This window comes from Silurus aristotelis (genome assembly GCF_946808225.1).
Source record: "Silurus aristotelis genome assembly, chromosome: 20".
Lineage (NCBI taxonomy): Eukaryota > Metazoa > Chordata > Actinopteri > Siluriformes > Siluridae > Silurus > Silurus aristotelis.
This window is the reverse complement of record NC_139593.1, coordinates 9,912,787-9,931,970: the sequence shown is the minus strand read 5'-3', so window position 1 is coordinate 9,931,970 and position 19,184 is coordinate 9,912,787. Positions and strand designations below refer to the sequence as shown.

Genomic DNA, 19,184 nt, shown 5'->3' with positions numbered 1-19,184 from the left:
CTGTCTGACCTCTTCCCTGAATCTCACACTACAGTCTTCTTCCTTTAGTTTTTGTACCACCTTATTTTTTTTGTCCTCACTTTTCTCCTCATCTTCTTCAACTCCAACGCCATCCTACAGGCCACCGTCTGATGTTGTCTAGCTACACTGTTCCCTGCCAACACCTTACAGTCTCCATTCTCTTTCAGGTTCCATCTCCTACATAGAACATAGTCCACCTGTGTACACCTTCCTCCACTCTTATACGTCAAATTAAAACCAATACTAACATAATTTTAATAAAGTTTTTTTTTAGTTTTTTTTTTTTTTACAAAAATGTTTTTTATACAATTAACAAAACATAGGAAATATACGGTTATTAGAAAATAATTACTGTTAACCCAAGTTGATTAGTTTCTTCTAACTGCAAGCACAACACAACATGAAACTTTTATTGTATTGGAAAATCTAAAGTTGCTGCTTTATTTTTGATTGTTATAAAGTACTGGCACAAGAGACTCTTTCCAAAAATGCTAAATAAATGTGTCCTCCCTTAATGCTTCACCATATCAACAGTAACCAATCATTAGCCTATTAGTTAAGACATTTTCTGTGTCATTGGCTTTGCAGCTGCTCTATTAGAAAATGATTCCATATTTTCCGGCCAATCAGAAAATTTAACACATATAAATGTATTTAAACCAATGTTAGACCTATGACTTATGAAATATAACAATAAAAAAATTCATAGTTACTGAAAGCATTGGACTATTCATAGTATTAATGTCAGGCTTTTTTAAATGGCTACCAGATAAATTGAACAAATAAATGATGGCTGATTCAAAACTGCACTTTCTGATGTCAGGTATCTTGCAGTGGCTTGGACATGTCTCATCATGCTCAGAACCCACACAACTGCTACAGGGCCAGTCACAGCCTCAGCAAGAAGTCTTTTGATTAGTAACGCAGTACATGGATTTTTTAGCTTACTATTCGCTAACCTGACCAGTAAAAAAAAAAGCAATAAGTACACACGGATTAGTCACAGGCTTAAAAACCCACTGTAGAATTCCCTGACTTCTGGAGTTTAATTTATTTTCTGCTGCCAAATAAAGCTGGCAGTCATTAGCTTCAATCGATGCCCAAATTGATGATCATTCCTTCTTTTTTGTCTTGACAGAAAATTGGATGCATTTATCTATGACGCCGCAGTGCTAAACTACATGGCGGGCAGAGATGAGGGCTGCAAGCTTGTGACAATCGGTAGTGGTTATATCTTCGCTACCACAGGCTACGGCATCGCCATCCAGAAAGATTCTGGCTGGAAAAGACCTGTAGACCTTGCTATTCTGCAGCTGTTTGGAGATGGTGAGAACTACTAGTTCATATTCATAATTTATTTCTCACTATATACCATGTTGTGAATCCTGGCTACTGAACCACATCATACCCATTTATGATGTATGAATACTAATAGATTTAGTGATAATCAGACAACAATAACTCTAGCTTTTGTTGATTCTTTTGGAGACTATTTTGCTTCACTGTAAGCAGAAATATAAGAAAATGTAGACGATTCATCCCAGAGTTTTCTTATATCGATTTAAAATTCTTTAGAGGTAGTATAGAGATTAGAGAATAGAGTATTTTCTGCAGAATGTTCTTCTGAAGGCGGGTATCATATTCACACTGAAATATTAAGTTAAAAGGTCTAGGAATTAAGATAATTAATGTTTCTCTTTGTATACTAAAAAGATCTAAGGTGGACCAGCTCTCTAACCATCAAGCCAATTTCCAGTTCTTCCTGAAAAGACCCAAGACCAACATTGTAATCTTTTCATCTTCACAAATAGATTTTCTGACTGAAGTATGTTGTGTGAAAACACACCAGCTATTCAAAATTCAGTTGTTTAGTCCTAGTAAACAACTGATTTAATATTTAATGTAAAAATATATATATAAAAAGAAATCACTGTAGCAACTTAAGCACTTTTTCACTGGTTTTTAATTATGTACACACACACACACACACACACACACACACACACACACACACACACACACACACACACACACTAATAACAGTGCAGCAGAAATGTTACCAGCAAACCCATTAATATAAGCATAGCTGATATTTCAGGCATTAAAAAAAACTAACATGTCGTTTTCACTTTGTCCTCATTAACATTTATATTTTACCCTCGAAATATTACTTGAAACTGACAATGTCCATGTTACTTACACTCATTTTTGACCCTCTTTTTATTAGTTTTTTGATTTGGTCATATGTCTAATTTGTTAATTCCCGTGCCACCTGGCCTTCATTATGTCCTTATATAAGCTTTTCCTTTTATCTTCTCAGTCATGTTTCCCAGTAATTTTAAGATATGATTTTTTTTAATTCTCACTTCAGTTTTCCACTGTGTATTAAAAAAAATCTCAGGTCTTGAACCTGACTTGTCATTTTTATGTTATGGAACTGCATGCATCCACCCTGTTTGCCTGTGTTTTTACCTATACTATGGCTATCAGCAATTTTCTGGGAAAGCCATAGTAGTCACATCTCTTTCCAGAGTCCTCCCTGCTACATTTTACATATTTCTGTTTGGAATTTTGTATGTGAATCATGCTGTATCTACAAAGCTTTTGTTTCAAATTTCATAACTATCAGAGATAAGAAGAACGGAGAACGATAACCTTGTGTTAAACTCTAAAAGAGCTCAGAAGTATTAAAAAATACAACAAAAGGTATATGAGTATCAAACTAAAAAGGTGCTGAGTATTTTTTGAGTGAGCTTTTTAATTTACCTTACCAATATCTTGCCATTTCTACTGCTTCCTGTTATATTTATTTAATGAGCCTTTGCTGATGACATTCTCATTCTGAACAAATTCGAATCTACGTGAAGACTGTGCTTGTGTCTCATTGTGAGCATAAACAATTTTGAGAACAGATTTCCAAATCAGGCACCGTGCATGTACTGACAATTGTGTTGAAATGAACCAAACAAAGTATTCAGGTTACATTATTCATGGCCTAGATCCTGGACTACCTTTGAGTGATTGCTTACTCATGCATCCATATAGCCATGCACAACTAATAACATGTGTTGGCTTAGCAGTGCAGCAGCTGCCCTTCTGGGGTCAGGTCTGCTGTAAGTGTATTCGGGTGTGTTCAATGTTATTCTGTAGCCACTAGACATTATCTAATATTAGGATAAGTTCCAGGATTGAGGTCATAGGTGTATATTGGCTGGGTTTTTATAAGTGAATTTGGGATGGTATCACATGTGTGTGATGTACTTGCAGAAGTGCACAGGAAGCATGTTTGTGCTTTCTTTCTAATTCTACTCAGCTTTCTCTGGCTTTCCTACACACTCATTTCTGTCTAAAGGGAACAGGCCACTAATGGGAGCATGCTTCTTCTTTACTCAGACAAGACCAATACCCTGACGGAAAGAAATCTCAGGTCCTACAGCCTATGACTCCTATCAGATCTTTTCTCCTACTCTCTTTGAGTAGGCCACTGTAAAAAATAATAGCTGTCTGTGAATGTCAGAATGTCTTTTGCAAGCATCGTTGTGGACTGTTTTTCTTTGGGCATGATATCAAAGATCAGACTCTTTCCTGGCTTCCACCCTTCCATCAATTGTGTAGGTTTATTTTTTCTTTTAAGTTGAAACCTTTATGTGTCTCATATCCATTATATTAATGTTCTTTTTTTTTTGCATATGCAATCTTGCTGAGAAATTATTGACAAAGAACAAGTTCACCCAAGATATACTGTAACATCCCTGAGCAAAGATGGTTAAGGGGCTTGTTCAGGGGCCCAACAGTGGCAGATTGCCATACACCTCTGGACAAAGTACTGAAATCATACATTTAGGAAATAATGTTGGTATTGGGGACACTTTTTGTTTTGGGTCTAAAAACAAAAATTCGGTCAGACATATCCACAATGTCAATATTCAGGTAATTTTATATGTTATTTGACATGCATGAAATGATGATCCAGCAGCTTTTACCCAAGGTCTGTTTTTGCCAGGTCCTGTTTTGGCAAACTATTTAATGTATGTACAGTAAAAGAAATCAGTTGGAAGCGCTCTATTACATGGAAACCCTCTGCTTTATGGTTTTACTTTTATTCTTTAAAGGTTTTCCAAGATGGACGAGTTAGCAACAGCAATGATGGTATCATTTGAAGAACTATACAAGAAATACTTAGTACCTATATTCTAAGAAACTATTTTTTAAATAGAATATAGTATAATATTCAGTATATATTTTGATAGCCTACGCAAGAGACATTTTTAAATGAAATATCTTTTAGAGTGACTCAGAAAACCCTCTGTTTCTTCCTTTTCCATTTTTGTCATGTTTCTTGTAACCCAATACGATGAATTGGTGATTCAGTAGCTTTTACCATTATAAAAACTTACATAGTTCTGGTTTTACCGGGTTCTGTTTTTCAGTGTGCATGTGGATTGAAAAACACTGCTTGTCTCTGTAAGAACAAGAGCCAATATATGAACTCTAGCTAGGGGTGGATGTGATGTATGAAGTATATATTGACATTATACTGGACATGTTGATGATATTGTATACCTGATACCTGTACCTGTTTGGTGTTTCATATATCCTTATATGTTTTTAACCTTAAATTTAATTTATTTATTTAATTTTAACAAGAATTTAAAATTAAACAGATATTTTCATTTGTATCTGCTTAGAACACATAATGTATGTGTACATAGTGTTTATTAAATTTGAGAACACTTTGAAAGAGCCAGTACTCTTCACTCCAATCTACATTTCTTTTTTAAAAAAGCTTTTGTTTTCTCAAAAAAGGCTATTGTGACAATTTATTGATATCATCTTATGGCACAGATCTTGTTATGGGGCCATGATCTTGTGCCTGCTTTGATGACTGCAAAGACTTTAAGGTCACCCTTAGCACCAAAACCTAAATCACAAGTGACACTTATAATCAATCATTAATAAGGAAGCACTCCGATGGGAAAACATCCGGAGTAATGCAAGATGACAAATGTTGTGTGTCTCAGAGGCCTTAATTTGTTTACCACACTCTGCATCAGACAGCTTCAAAACAAATCAAGTTCTAAATACAAAGATGCATTTGCACAAAACCGTTTAAAAGAACAACATGAGTGCATTATCCATAATCACAATAGAAAAAAACATTAATGCACAAATTGAATAAACTCTTAAAAGCATTTCAACACTTCCATGTCCTGTTTAGGCACATGTACTATACAATGTGTCTGTGCACATACACTTCAACTTGGATTACTAGACTTTTTCAACTACAGTACAGGCACTTTAACTTAAGGCAAAGACATCAAACACTTACTCATCTCTATTTCTCTCTGTCCACTCCTCTCCAACCTCTCTGTGTCCTTTACTCAAAATAACTCTCCTGACCGACCACCATTGTCCTGTTATTTACTTCTATCCATAACATTCCTCTTTTGACCCTCTTCAAAATCCTAATTCACTCTTTTAATACAAAACTTTCATACATAAAAAAAAATCAATACTTACCTCATCTTTCTGTTGCTTTCACCCCTTCCATTCCTTTTTTCTTCTGTGCACACATTTTCTCTCTATCCCTCTTTCTCTTCCTCTCTCTTTCTCTTTCTTCTTCACTCCACAGGTGAGATGGAGGAGCTGGAGGCACTGTGGTTGACTGGGATTTGCCACAACGAGAAGAACGAGGTGATGAGCAGCCAGCTGGACGTTGACAACATGGCCGGCGTCTTCTACATGTTGGGGGCAGCTATGGCACTGTCACTCATCACCTTCATAGCTGAGCACCTGTTCTACTGGCAGCTACGCTTTTGCTTCATGGGCGTGTGTTCGGGCAAGCCTGGTGTCACCTTCTCCATTAGCAGGGTGAATGAATCCGTCTGCTTTTTCCGGTTACAAGTTAAATAATGGGCACTGTTGTAATACAGTTGTTTTTGGAAGCCCCTGATGTAGCAGTCTAAAAAACAAGACTGAAAATTATTTAACCATAACTATGTTGTAAATTATGAAATCATGTTTAATACCTTATTCGCTTCCCTAAAATAAAAAGCTGTCTGGATGAATGGGTAACCAAAATTTGCATCTAAAAGGAACTAGTTGGAAGAGATCTCAAAAATAAAAACCCTATGCTATATAGTTTTAAATTAAATCTTAGCTACATTGGATGGATCCCTAGATGGATTAATTAGCAACAATTAGGGTATCATCTGAAGAACCATACAAGAGGGACCTACCGTTATTCAAAGAACCTTGATTTCTAATAGTGTATAGTAATATATAGAGAACATATTAGATTGGCTATGCATTTCTAAATGGTATCTATTTGAGAATGACTCTCAAATCCTCTGTTTCTGGCTTCCCCAGAGTGTGTACCCACATGTGTAAAGCTTAACTGTCATTTTAAACAACAAATAATTTCAGCAAAAGGAATTAACTCTGAAGAACCATATGAGTAAAAGTGCTTCCCAATCAACACTAAGCTAAGCAAGCATTTATTGGTTGTAATTGATTTCATCATATTTATGTCATTTAAAACCAAGTTAATTCAATTAAGTTGTCCCTTTAACTAAGTTGTGTAATTTTTATTAAATACCTTTCCTTATAAGTCTGGGGACTTGCATTTTCCTTAACTTTCTGGGTGTTCTTTTTTTTTTTTTTTGCTAATCCTAAAAACAACCCAAAGGTGTGCAAGAGATATGTGTAAAGGGATGTGTACTGTCTGAATGGCCATCTCATTCAACCAACTTTAACCTAAATGATCTTCTCTTTAATTAAAAAAAAAGGTTGATTAATAAGACTAAAAAAAAAAAAAAGGTTGATCAATAAGACAAAAAAATTAAAATTCTGAGAAAATCTCTGAAAAACACAGTTAGTGTAAAATAAATACAGTTAAAAATTGTTTTTGTTTTTTTAAAAGAACAGATGTCCCCATAACTTTGACCAGCAGTCTTTATAAATATAAGGATTATATCATTGTAAAGTCAGCTTCTTTATTACAAACACTGAAGTATGTCTTGAGAAGCGTATAATCAAAATATTAAAGTATAAAGGAAGAAGAACATGGTTGGGAGACACTGTAAGAGAGTAGCTTTAGGATAAGAAACGCAAAAGTAAAGAGAACTATGTATGTGTGGGAAGGGGGATTAACAGGTGATGAAATAAAAGATAGACACCTCTCGAAGTGAAGCCAAGCTGGCAAGAGTTACCAAAAGCAATAGGGTATAGTGGATATATGACTGGCACAAAGGAAGTGCATAAAAACAATGGATAAATATGGTGATACAGAAAAAGTGACCAAAGGGCAGACAAGAAACTGTTGATGATAATATCTCTCACTGTGACAAAGTGTGGGAGTCTTGTATATATACAGTATTTACATAATAAAAGTTTAAAAGGTTTACATTATGATAGCAAATAGATAGAATTGATATACAGCATGTACAAAATATAAATTCTTATTCTTTCATTTGACAGTGCATTTTTTTATTTGGATATGGGCATTTTTAAGCAATACATTGACACATGATTAAGTTAAAAAAGGTTCAGATAATGTTTCACATAATAATAATTAGTTATCTTGACATGACTAATACTAAGGAGAACATGCTAATAATATGCAAAGATGTCAGTTGAATTTTAAAATGTTTTAAATTGATTGGTACTATTGATTGTCAATAAAAGCCTAAATTGTTGCAAAAACACCATCAGTCACACCTTTACCACAAACTTTGTCTTTCACCCTGAATTTAACAATAGCCCCGCTCTCATTTGACGTTTTAAAGTCTGTTGTATAGACCTTTAATGAACCTATGATTCACAATTTCATCCTTTAATGTTATGAGGCCAATGTTATTTTGTTCAATATGTTGTTTTAATTGTGCAAGGACAAATTATATACTGATGCTGTATTATTCTGTATAAATATTTGATTCTGTATTTTACAATTAACCATAAATGCAGCGAATTTTATATATTTTTTACCTCTACCCCCTGTCATTTATTCTTACGTTTCTCTATTTTCTTCAGGGCATCTATAGCTGCATCCATGGTGTTCAGATCGAGGAGAACAAATCGGGCCTCAACTCTCCGTCTGCCACTATGAACATGAACATGAACAACACCCACTCTAACATCCTTCGCTTGCTGCGCACCGCCAAAAACATGACCTCTGTGCCTGGGGTCAATGGCTCCCCCCTCAGTGCCCTGGACTATGGCCACCGTGAATCAGCTGTCTATGACATTAGTGAGCATCGACGCAGTCTGGCAGGCCACAGTGACTGCAAGCCCCCACCTCCATATCTGCCAGAAGATAATATGTTCAGCGACTATGTGAGTGATGTGGAGAGGACTTTTGGAAACATGCACCTGAAGGACAGTAACCTGTACCAGGATCATTACCTGCACCACCATGGGGGCACGGGATCCGGACTGGCTCTGGGTATGTCGGGTCCCTTGCCTAACCGACCTCGTAGCTTAGGCAGTGCCAGCTCATTGGAGGGAGGGATGTATGATTGTGACAGTTTAGGGGGAGGGGTAGCACCTATTTTCACTACCCAGCCCCGCCAATCGCTGACCCACAGGAACAGGGAAAAGTTTGACCTGATTGCAGGCCATCCCACCCAGTCGAGCTTCAAGTCTGGCCTGCCTGACCTATATGGGAAGTTTTCCTTCAAGGGTGGGGCGTCCAGTTCAGGGTTTATTGCGGGACATGACAGGTACTGTGGGGGAGGAGGGGCAGGCTCGGGAGGGGACGACGGAAATATCCGTTCTGATGTTTCAGATATTTCCACTCACACAGTGACCTATGGAAATCTTGAAGGCAATGCTAAGCGACGCAAGCAGTACAGAGACAGCCTGAAAAAAAGGCCAGCATCTGCCAAATCACGTCGGGAGCAGGATGAAATTGAGCTGGGCTTTCGGAGGCGCACCCACCATACAATCCACCACCACCACCACCATCATCCTGTTACACAAGGGCACCGTTCAGCAACCCCACCTGTGGAACGCAAGAGCCTGAGAGGAGGCAACTCCTCATATGTGTTCCGTGACAAAGATAACATGAGGGACTTCTACATTGACCAGTTTCGATCCAAAGAAGGGGCATCTCAATGGGAGCACTTGGATTTGAGTGATGCCCCCGGAATGGGTGGCGGAGGGGGTCTGGGTGGGGGCGGATGTGGCGGCATAGTCAGCAGTGGTGGTGGCGGGGGAGCGTGCACTAGTTTGGTTCCTGTGGACGATTTCTTGAAAGGTAAATCCAAGAAGACAGAATGTAAGGGTGGAGTGGGAGGATCTCCTGGGCAGCAGGGCCATGCATGCTGGGAAAAGAACATTGGAGGGGTGGGAGGTTTGGCCGGAGGGGATTGGGAATGCCGTAACTGCCATAGTGGAGGCAACAAGCCCATTTGCATGCATGTGGGTGGAGGAGGTGTAGGGGGATCAAGTGGAGGAGGTGGGGGTAGTGGACAAGCTTCCAGCCGGCCAAGCTCAGCCACTTGCAAGCGATGTGATTCATGCAAGAAGCCAGGCAACTTGTATGACATCAGTGAGGACAACCACCTCCTCCTGGATCAGATAGGGGGCAAGTTTCCACTGGAAGGTGGAAAGGGAGGTGGAGGAGGTGGAGGGGCCCAAACCCAGGTGCAGAGGCGCAAGTTTGGCCCAGGGGGCAGGGTGTTGCGTAGACAGCATTCCTATGACACATTCGTAGACCTGCAGAAAGAAGGGGCGAATAGGATGGGAAGCTCTGGAGGGTTTGGAGGAGCATCTATGCTTCCTCAACCCCGTAGTGTGAGTCTGAAAGAAAAAGATCGCTACACGGAAGGTGCCAGCCCATATGCCCAGATGTTTGAGAGGTATATGGGAGGGGAGAGGGATACTACATTTTTTAGTGCCGGGGACCAAGGGAAGGGAGGTGGATCCTCGTTTAACTTGTTCCGTGGGGGTGAGGGTGGGTTGCACCGTCGCTCAGTAGGCGAAAGAGACATGAGGGACAGGGATAGAGGCATGATGGGAGGAGGTATGGGAGGTACCCGAGGGGTTGGGACTTACTCCTTGTCTAAATCTCTCTACCCAGATAAGGTGAACCAGAACCCATTCATCCCAACCTTCGGCGATGACCAGTGCCTATTACATGGCGCCAAATCGTACTACATCAAAAAGCAGCAGGCACAGCCGCAGCAGCAACAGACGCAACAGCAGCAACAGCTCCTCAACAACAACAACCGGGCAGACTTCCGTGGCTCCATGGGGGTGACTTCTTATTTGCCAGCCTCTGCCTCTGCTGGCGTTTTATCCAACGTGGGACCTCGTTTTCCCAAGGAGCTGTGCCTGGGTGGGCCACTAAGCAACCACCATGGAGGGGCACCAGGCAACAACAAGCTGCTGTCAGCAAGGGAAGGGTTAGGAATGGGGCAAGGACAGAGACCTTTCAATGGCTCAAGTAATGGACATGTATACGAGAAGCTCTCCAGCATTGAATCTGATGTCTGATGATTATGTTGAGTAAGAGACAGAGGCAGAAAGAGAGAAAATAGAAAGAAAGAAATGGAAAATCAAAAGCAAGAGGCACCAGATTAAGGTAATGACCAACTGATCATGTCTACTTTGTCTACTAATTTCAAATTCAAAACCAAGAAAGCAAGCAAGATGAACTTATCTAATCTTGATTCAGGTGGACAATGCACTGTTGGAGCCCTGTAAATAGAGAGAAAGGACCTGTTCACAAGACAAAAGCTCAGACCAGATAGTGACAAACTCAGTATCTCCCTCTATTTTATCCTCTCCTCTTTTTATTATCCCTTCTGTTTTTCTGCTTCTCATACCAAAACACAATGTCCAATCCAGTACACAGACCTGTGTCATGAAAAGAGAAATCAATTATAATCTAGAAACAACAGGGTAAACCTTACAATAATTGTATTAATCATGTTAACAATAATAATATTGGATATGATTATGTTAATTTCGGGATTGATTTCTGTATGTTATATGCGGTAATATCTTTGTACTCTGTTTACTATTCTTTGTTAGCATACTACTTTGCATAGAATACTTATTTCATCATGGGTTGTCATTTGATCCTATTTGTTGACTGAGCTTGCACTGTCTTACATCATCATGCCGTTTTGCCCTGATCTGGAACTCCAGGATCGCCAGGGACAATGCCAAGCTGGGAAAAATGTGGACAAACTTGTTTTACTTTCAGCTTTATTTACTATTAATTATTCATATTTATTTCATTTATTGAGTGCTCTAATATTATACGTAAAAGGCATGATTTGCAAGGTACTTCAATTGTACTTAAGATATTGTGCTAAAGGACAATTATTATGATCTCTTTTTATGGCTTTACATTTTTTTTTATAATTTTGCAATTATTGTCAGTAGAACGTTGGTTTAGTATACAGCACATTACGTGCCTTAGCAGAAGTCCCAGAATTCTAATTATACAGGTCATGTTGCTATGACAGCTTTCTGGTCACTGCACACAGATTGGTCACTGGATGAGTATTCATGATTTCGGATCATTACTTGTGATAAATGCAACTGATAAGGAAGTGTAATGTCCAATTACGTGCAGAGACATAACACAATCATAAATTGGATGATTGTGCTGCACAGATGTAAATTTAGAATTACTGTTTTCCAAAATTGTTTTGAACTGAATTTGCACAGCTCTTCATGAAACCTGATCAAATGTTGTATTCAACGCATTTATTAGATGTAAGAATCAGACAGGAGAAATACATGTCTTCAGTATTTTAATTGAGCTGCAGGGTGTTAAAATCAAATATTGGCCTTCAATTAACTTTAAATAACTTCAATTAATTAATTAATTTTCTGTCTTTGGTTTACCTTTTTTCTCTTTCTTTTTTGTGCACCATTAGCCAAGAATGATATGGGTGTTACAGGATATTATGAAAGAGCTTTTCCTTGGCATCTGCTTGTATTTTTTAAGTGTAAATATTTCTTGTTTTTCCACAGTGTACAGCGAGGATACAGCAGAGATATAACTTTAGAAAGATGTTTGACTAAATTAGATATGAAATGTAATTTTTCTCAACAATTCAAATTGGCCAAAAAAATGCATAAAATATCATAGAGAATGTACAAGTCCTGACACCCTGTCCAGCTCTGGGAGGCAAAAAAGATTTTTTTGTTTATATTACAATTAAATAAATGCTGTTTTATATATATATATATATATATATATATATATATATATATATATATATATATATATATATATATATATATATATATGTGTGTGTGTGTGTGTGTTTGTTTTTATTTTTTATTTTTCAAATAAATATGTTGCAGTAAAATATAGTAATCAAATTAAACGCTATATAATCAATCATTTATATATATTAGTCCAATGACACTTGTACAACCAACAATTGGGTTATTTTGTTTTCTGTTACAAGGAAAAATTACAATGGGGATCATTTATTTGTATAATCACTAACCTGTGCCATATTTATTTTTTACTTCCACCAATGAACGTTACATTGTTGGTAGTCCCAGACATCCAATTATTTTAAAATATACCTATAAAGATCGATATAAATTTGTTTTTTTGTGTGAAATATACATTTTCTTTATTCACATTTTATAAACATACTCAGCCAAACAGATCTCCAATTCAAGCACAATGTTTATATCAGTAATTGCTGTGTAAATATCTATTTTGTGGACTTTAAGAAAATACCACTTTTATCGCCACACCTTATTGATTTTTTTTGCTAAGTGTGTGAGAGTTTGTGAAACCGTGAGTACATTGTGAGATACATGCATGCATCTTTCTTTCTATTTTGCATTCCAGCTTTTTAAATGATGTATAATTCAAATACCACGTTCTGTGTTTTTCTTTTTCATGTAAAGAAACGTGTGTTTATTTTGCTTAATTTGTACCAGTTAGTGCCACACAGAATTCAGACTGTACAGTCTGGCATGACGGGCGGATACACTAATGAGAATGGACATTATGGAATATAGATATGAAAAAACTTGATAGATGTAAAACAGAAAGCATTATCATGTCTTCAGTCATCTGATTTATTGTGTGGGGTTTTAACTTGAGAACAAGTTTATTTTCGTTCTTGTGTTTATAGGGCTAATTTTTTTCACTGTAAGGAAATTAAATCTTAACCTATCATTGCAAAAAAAATTGCATGTTTGACCCTTGGCAAAATGTGATTTTTTTTTTATACAGTCTTTTTATCTGATTGATTACTTCAATTAAGTATGTTCCTTAAATGACAGATATTTTGCAGGTTTGGTGTAAAATTATGCAGTGTGGCCACTTCTTCTGTCACTCTTGATGTTTTATGTGGGATGGATATGGGAGAACAGGACAGAGAAAATCTGTGTAAGTGGGTGAGAGTGAAACAGACCGTTTCTCAGAAAGGAAGTCACACAGGCTAACTCCTAAGCTATGGGGATGGCAGTCCTAAGGAATTCAATGAATTGGCTGTTCAAATTCCTTATTTTTGCACGAAATTGAGCTGGCAAGGAACAGGGTTCGCCTTTGCTCTTCCTAAGAAACAGCTGCCGTTCTTCCTGTAACGTAGCCTATAGTTTGGACTCACACCAATTCACTGGAGGCTCTGTGATAGCAGAGTTGTTCACTGCATGTAGGTGGAGATCACAAGAGACTATGGCAGGAGTGTACACATGAAAGAGTGAAAGATAGTAGCCTACATTTCATTTTTGCACTCTGTTATCATTTTTACTCATGTATATGATTCTTGGGAGTTGACTGTTGCACAAAGAGAGTGCAACATTGTTATTGAGCGTAGGCTTATCAGTTCCTGTTTTCCATTTGCTCCTCAAATCCCTTCTCTGCTATTGTACGTCACAGGTATTTGTAGAATACATGTGCCTGAATTTATGCTTGATTACCTCTGTGTGTGGGTATGTGTGAGACACATTGCACATACGTTGAAGTTCTGCTGTAAATAAATAAGTCCCCTTTTCCATAATTTTTAATATATGGAGATACGGATACTAAGATGGGGTAATTTGGCATACTCTTTTGTTAGGAAGGTTTTATAACCACCATCTAAGCTATAGAAAAATCATGTGACCAAGGGTAGACCCAACATTGCAAGGATAAAACATGCGCCTTTGTTGTCTTTCATATGAAGTGATATTTCTAATTATCTTTTTTTCTTTGTTTATTTTTTGGACACTTACTTTAAATGTTACTAACAAATTACAAATGTACAGATTGTGTAAATATGACCAAATGGTTTCTCTTAATCCATTTTTTGTATAGAGAGAGATTACCTGTGTTTAAGATTACAATAATAATTTAACAGGAAATTTCACAATACTTAAGATATTGAGAATACAGACACAGTATGTGTGAAATAAAAGTGCTAAGATATATTCTTCTGTCTCTTTGTATAAAACAGTGTTGACAGTAAATAAAAGGGAGAAATCCCACATTTTGTTTCTTGTTTTTAACTTCTTCCTTTTTTCTGTTATATCCTAAACTGACCGTAATATATACTATTCATCAACATTTTCTTTTAGGTTTTAGAATGCAGTTTGGGGCACACTGCATTATTGTGTGCATTAAACACTGCATTGATAGATGGTTTTTCAAGAGTGCTTTTCTTTACCAATCTGTAATTTTATTCAGTTAACTTGGTATATAGTTGAATACACTGCACAGTTGCTATATGTCTCATTTAGTTGCACAGTATTGCAAATATTATGGTATCATACAATATAAAACTTTTGGGAACACAAAAAGCCAACACCATCCTAACATACTGAATATTACATAGTCGACATGAGGTATATAATAAATATAAATTTACCAAATTAAATAAGATTTCAGATTATATATTTAACATAAATTAGCTGGAGTGGGCAAGAGAACTGAACAAGTTAAACATTTGCTTTGTGTACCCTAGTGGACTCATCATAAATCATGATTCTAAAAATTAATACTTAACCACCATATTAAATAGTATGCAAAATAAATTTGTGTACTCAATATAGGAAAGGTAAAGCAGGGAAAGAACAATACCATGCAAAGCATTATGCAACTTAACGTATTATGGTTTAGTAAACACAGGGTTAGAGTCGGGAAATCATGGCTATAAAAAATAGAATCTTTGGAGAAATTGAGGATAACGTTGCAATGTTACTATGCTTAGTGTCTATGTAAATTGAAATGCAACTTATGGTGGGGTAATAAACATCGGAGAAGTAAAATTGGGTACATTTATTCTGTTCTACCATACATACAGTATAAATCCTAAGGGAGCATATTACACATACAAAAGGAGCGGTCATTTGAGAAAAAAAGCAGAACAACACTGCCATACTTAATGGTATGCAATTCTAGATATCATAAAAACCAAAAGCAAGGTAGAATGTGGAACACAAATACAGTACTTTTATACTAAATAGTATTCAGTGGCATGCTACCATACAGTGGCATATTATACAGTCCATGGAAGAGGTATTTAATGTGTGCTAATCCAACACCAAACCAACTGCCATTCTAAATAATAATCAACCAAAACAAATGCATGATAAAGAGAAGAAAACCAATACCCTACTGCTGCACTAATCAGTGCACTATACTCACTATTCACTTTATTCACTTCTATTCACTTTATTCAAACAATTATTCATTACTATTCACATCAAACATCGTAATGAGGTTAAAAAACCAACATGGTTGTTGTTCCAGAAATACTCATGTATTTTAAAAGCTTCGGGTTAGGGTTAGAGTTAGGGTTAGAGTTTACAGGTTTTCTCCTATGACACTGTAGTCTTTAGGGTTTACACAGACTGGTGAGAAAAACCAAAAACATTAATGAAGTGCCAGTTTTATCAGCCTTTTTGATGAATGGCCAGACTGACATTAAATCTACTGTATATTGAAAAATGCACAGGACATTGAAACGTGGAGGATGGGCTACAACAGCAGGAGGCCACACTGAATGCCACTTCTGTCAGCCAAGAACAGAACCGGAGGCTGCAGTGGGCACAAACTAGACAATTGAAGATTAGATAAGGCAATGTTTTTTCAATCCTCAACTGTCCAATTTCACTGAGCCTGTGCCCACTGTTGCTCCAGATTACCATTATCTCAGTGTGCTGTTATTCTACTATTCTGAATAGTATGCAGTCTAAAGTGGCAAACAGACCGAAGCGGAGATAGGGTGAGCAAAACCCTATACCATATTCCTATACTAACTAGTATGCAACTTATAGCATAGATTTGGAGAAAATCCGATACTGAATCGTATGTTCGGGATGTAGGGAAAAGCAATATGATTGACATCTGCTGTGGTTTCCATGGAAATGTTGCAGCACCACCAAAAGATAGGAGGACATCAATGTCAAATGTTGACTTGGTAGTAAAAAGAAAAAAAAAAAGAGAGAAAACATTATTTAAAAAAAAAAAATCAGGTTTAAACATTTCATTTGGTTGAAATTATGCAAAGCCTAGAGACAGGAAACGAGCCATCACACCCGATATGAATGTCTATAAAATATTCAGGGGTGCCTACAGTTATCATTGTCGTTTGGGCTTAAAAATATAGTAGCAGGTTCATCGTCGCATGAAGCTATTCACTCGCTCTCTCCCTCACACACACACACACACACACACACACACACACACACACACACAAACACACACACACACACACACACAGCCAATCCTGGAATACGCTGCAACACATGTAACTATTTCTTGACAATTAACTGTTACCTAGCAACTGGCTCTTTTGAGAGAGAGACCTGCGGGAGACATGGAGAGAGAGAGATCTGGTGTGTTCACGTCCTGGTGGATTGGATGCTACAATGAATCAACGCACAATGCAGAAATGGCAAGTGCAGCATGAGCTCAACACCCACACTCATCAGAGAAAAGACAGAGAAGGAGAATGATGAGAAGGATGGAGATGCAAAGAGAAAGAGGAGATGTCTTGGCCAAAGATTATGGTGAAAGGATGAAGAGGAACAGAGGAGATTATGGAGTTTAAGACTACTGATGGAAAGAAGGATGGAGGGACCATACAGTGTAGGAGCTCTTAATAAGAGCAGAGTTAGAAACTGAAGATCATGGTTGCAGAGATGAGGAAGAGAGGAGAGAGGGAAGAGTGTTGCTGTAGAGACAGAGCACAGCATTTTAGAGCTCAAGTTTTAATGAGGACACATAGTACATGACACTTACACACGATCATACTCACACCTGAACACATCTACGTACATTACAGTGCTACAGCAATACACTGAACCCTACAATAAAGAAAAAGAGGAAAACAAATATAATGGGATGTCACATGACAGATGCTCATGCAATTACCTTGTTTAAGTATTAACTGATGATACACAATGCATTACTTTAGATGTGCAAATACTGTAAAATGAGAAACAGAATGAAAGTCATTCTGGCTGTAGGGATCTGCTGGTCTGTAATAATTTTACATGAATGCATCATACACCCTAGACACACACCCACATACATGCAGTAATCCGAATATGAAAAATTCACATAACCCGATCATAACTCGGAGCAGGTGCACATCTGAATGCTTCACACATGCAGCATTCTAATGAGGATATTTCCAAATGTATCTCTCAGTATTACCTATGGTGTGTTTTGATATTTACAAGAAACACAAATTATATTACCTCATGATTCTCTTCAGATGTTATGTTTCACACATTTCTTTCTACATGCCTCTACATGTGTTATCTTTTCACATTTTCATACTTTTTTTTGTATGATTAATTAATCAAATTTGTAATTAATTGCATATGATCACATATTGCTCAGGTTTTTTTTTTTTTTAAGTTGCGGATCGAAGGTACTTAATTAATTGCAGAATTCCTCTCATTTTTCCTTTAATTTGGAATGCAGTCTGATCCTTAACCTGTGAAGCTTATATTAAATTAGTTGGTCGTTATTTGATTTAACCAGATTCTCAGATTGGAAACACTTGTTTCCAACACTTGTTCACCTGAAAAAGTGGCACAAGTCTGCCACCGTGTGGACATTATACTGTAGTTTTTACACAGTGCTTAGAAGATTTAAGACACCTAATTCTTAATTTTAAATGCAATTATGAGAGGCCAGATATTTTTACGTCACTGAATGGGTGTGCGACAGTTAGAAATCCTAAATATAACATACATACACTATTTCTATGCAAAGGATAAAGGGATTTTTGGAAAGTACATAAATTCTGTTTTTGTATTTATTATTGTGTTAAATAAATAATTATAATTTAATTAAAATGACTGGCATCTTCAGGTCTCTCCATTGATATTCTATGGGGTCCAAGTCTGGGCTGTATGTGTCTCGGTTCCAAATCCACTCCTGTGTTGTCTTGGCTGTATGCTTTGGGTCTTTGTCATGCTTTCTTTGCCTCATTACTAAGGTAGTATGGCTTGTGGAGCAGGCTATCTGTAGCAACCTTTCCGTATATGGCTCCATATAGTCTGTTTTCCTAATATTTAGTTTTCTGATCTATGCTGCTGAGAAGAACTTCCATAATATGAAGATCCTTACAGGTTCTGAATTTTAACTTTTTATATATTTTAGTATATTTCAAAAATCATTTGAACTTCATCAATATGGATTAACGTTTTCAGTGTATTCATTAATGTTTCTAATGTTAAAAAAGTAAATTAAATCCATAGTTAAATATTTGTTATTCTAAACAAACTTTTTATACGTTCTGTAATATTAATATATTATTTAAATACATACACTATATGTTATGTATGCACAGCATGTGTATCACACAAGTGTAAAAAAAAAGTGAAGGTATATATATATATATATATATATATATATATATATATATATATATATATATATATATATATATATATATATATATATATAAACTGTGTGTGTGTGTGTGTGTGTGTGTGTGTGTGTGTGTGTGTGTGTGTGTGTGTGCGTGTGTGTGTGTGTGTGTGTGTGTGTGTGTGTGTGTGTTTTTAAACATTTTTTTAGTATACCTTTTTTAAAGCAAAATGTCAAATACTAAATGTTATTACAACAAATTACAGGGCAGGAAAAGTTTAGCTAACAATTAAGAATTAATCTAATTTTAGATAGTTAAAAACTTAAATTGTATAATTGTTATCATTATCTGTCATCATATTTA

The 19,184-nt window shown here is 36.7% G+C and overlaps 1 protein-coding gene across 5 annotated transcripts in view; it reads left to right on the top strand.

The window, feature by feature from the left end:
- grin2bb (glutamate receptor, ionotropic, N-methyl D-aspartate 2B-b) overlaps nucleotides 1–10,573 on the top strand; it is a 112,255-nt gene extending 101,682 nt beyond the window's left edge. For 2 of the 5 annotated variants that reach the window (XM_083523000.1, XM_083523001.1), the window contains 4 exons: nucleotides 1,160–1,347; nucleotides 5,654–5,892; nucleotides 8,053–9,277; nucleotides 10,103–10,573. In XM_083523000.1, the coding sequence (XP_083379126.1) occupies nucleotides 1,160–1,347; nucleotides 5,654–5,892; nucleotides 8,053–9,277; nucleotides 10,103–10,518 (2,068 nt within the window). In that variant the 3' untranslated portion in view covers nucleotides 10,519–10,573. Of the gene's footprint in view, nucleotides 1–1,159; nucleotides 1,348–5,653; nucleotides 5,893–8,052 lie in introns of all 5 variants that reach the window. The other 3 variants (XM_083522998.1, XM_083522999.1, XM_083523002.1) reach the window with 2 other exon arrangements.
- Nucleotides 10,574–19,184: the final 8,611 nt, after the last annotated feature.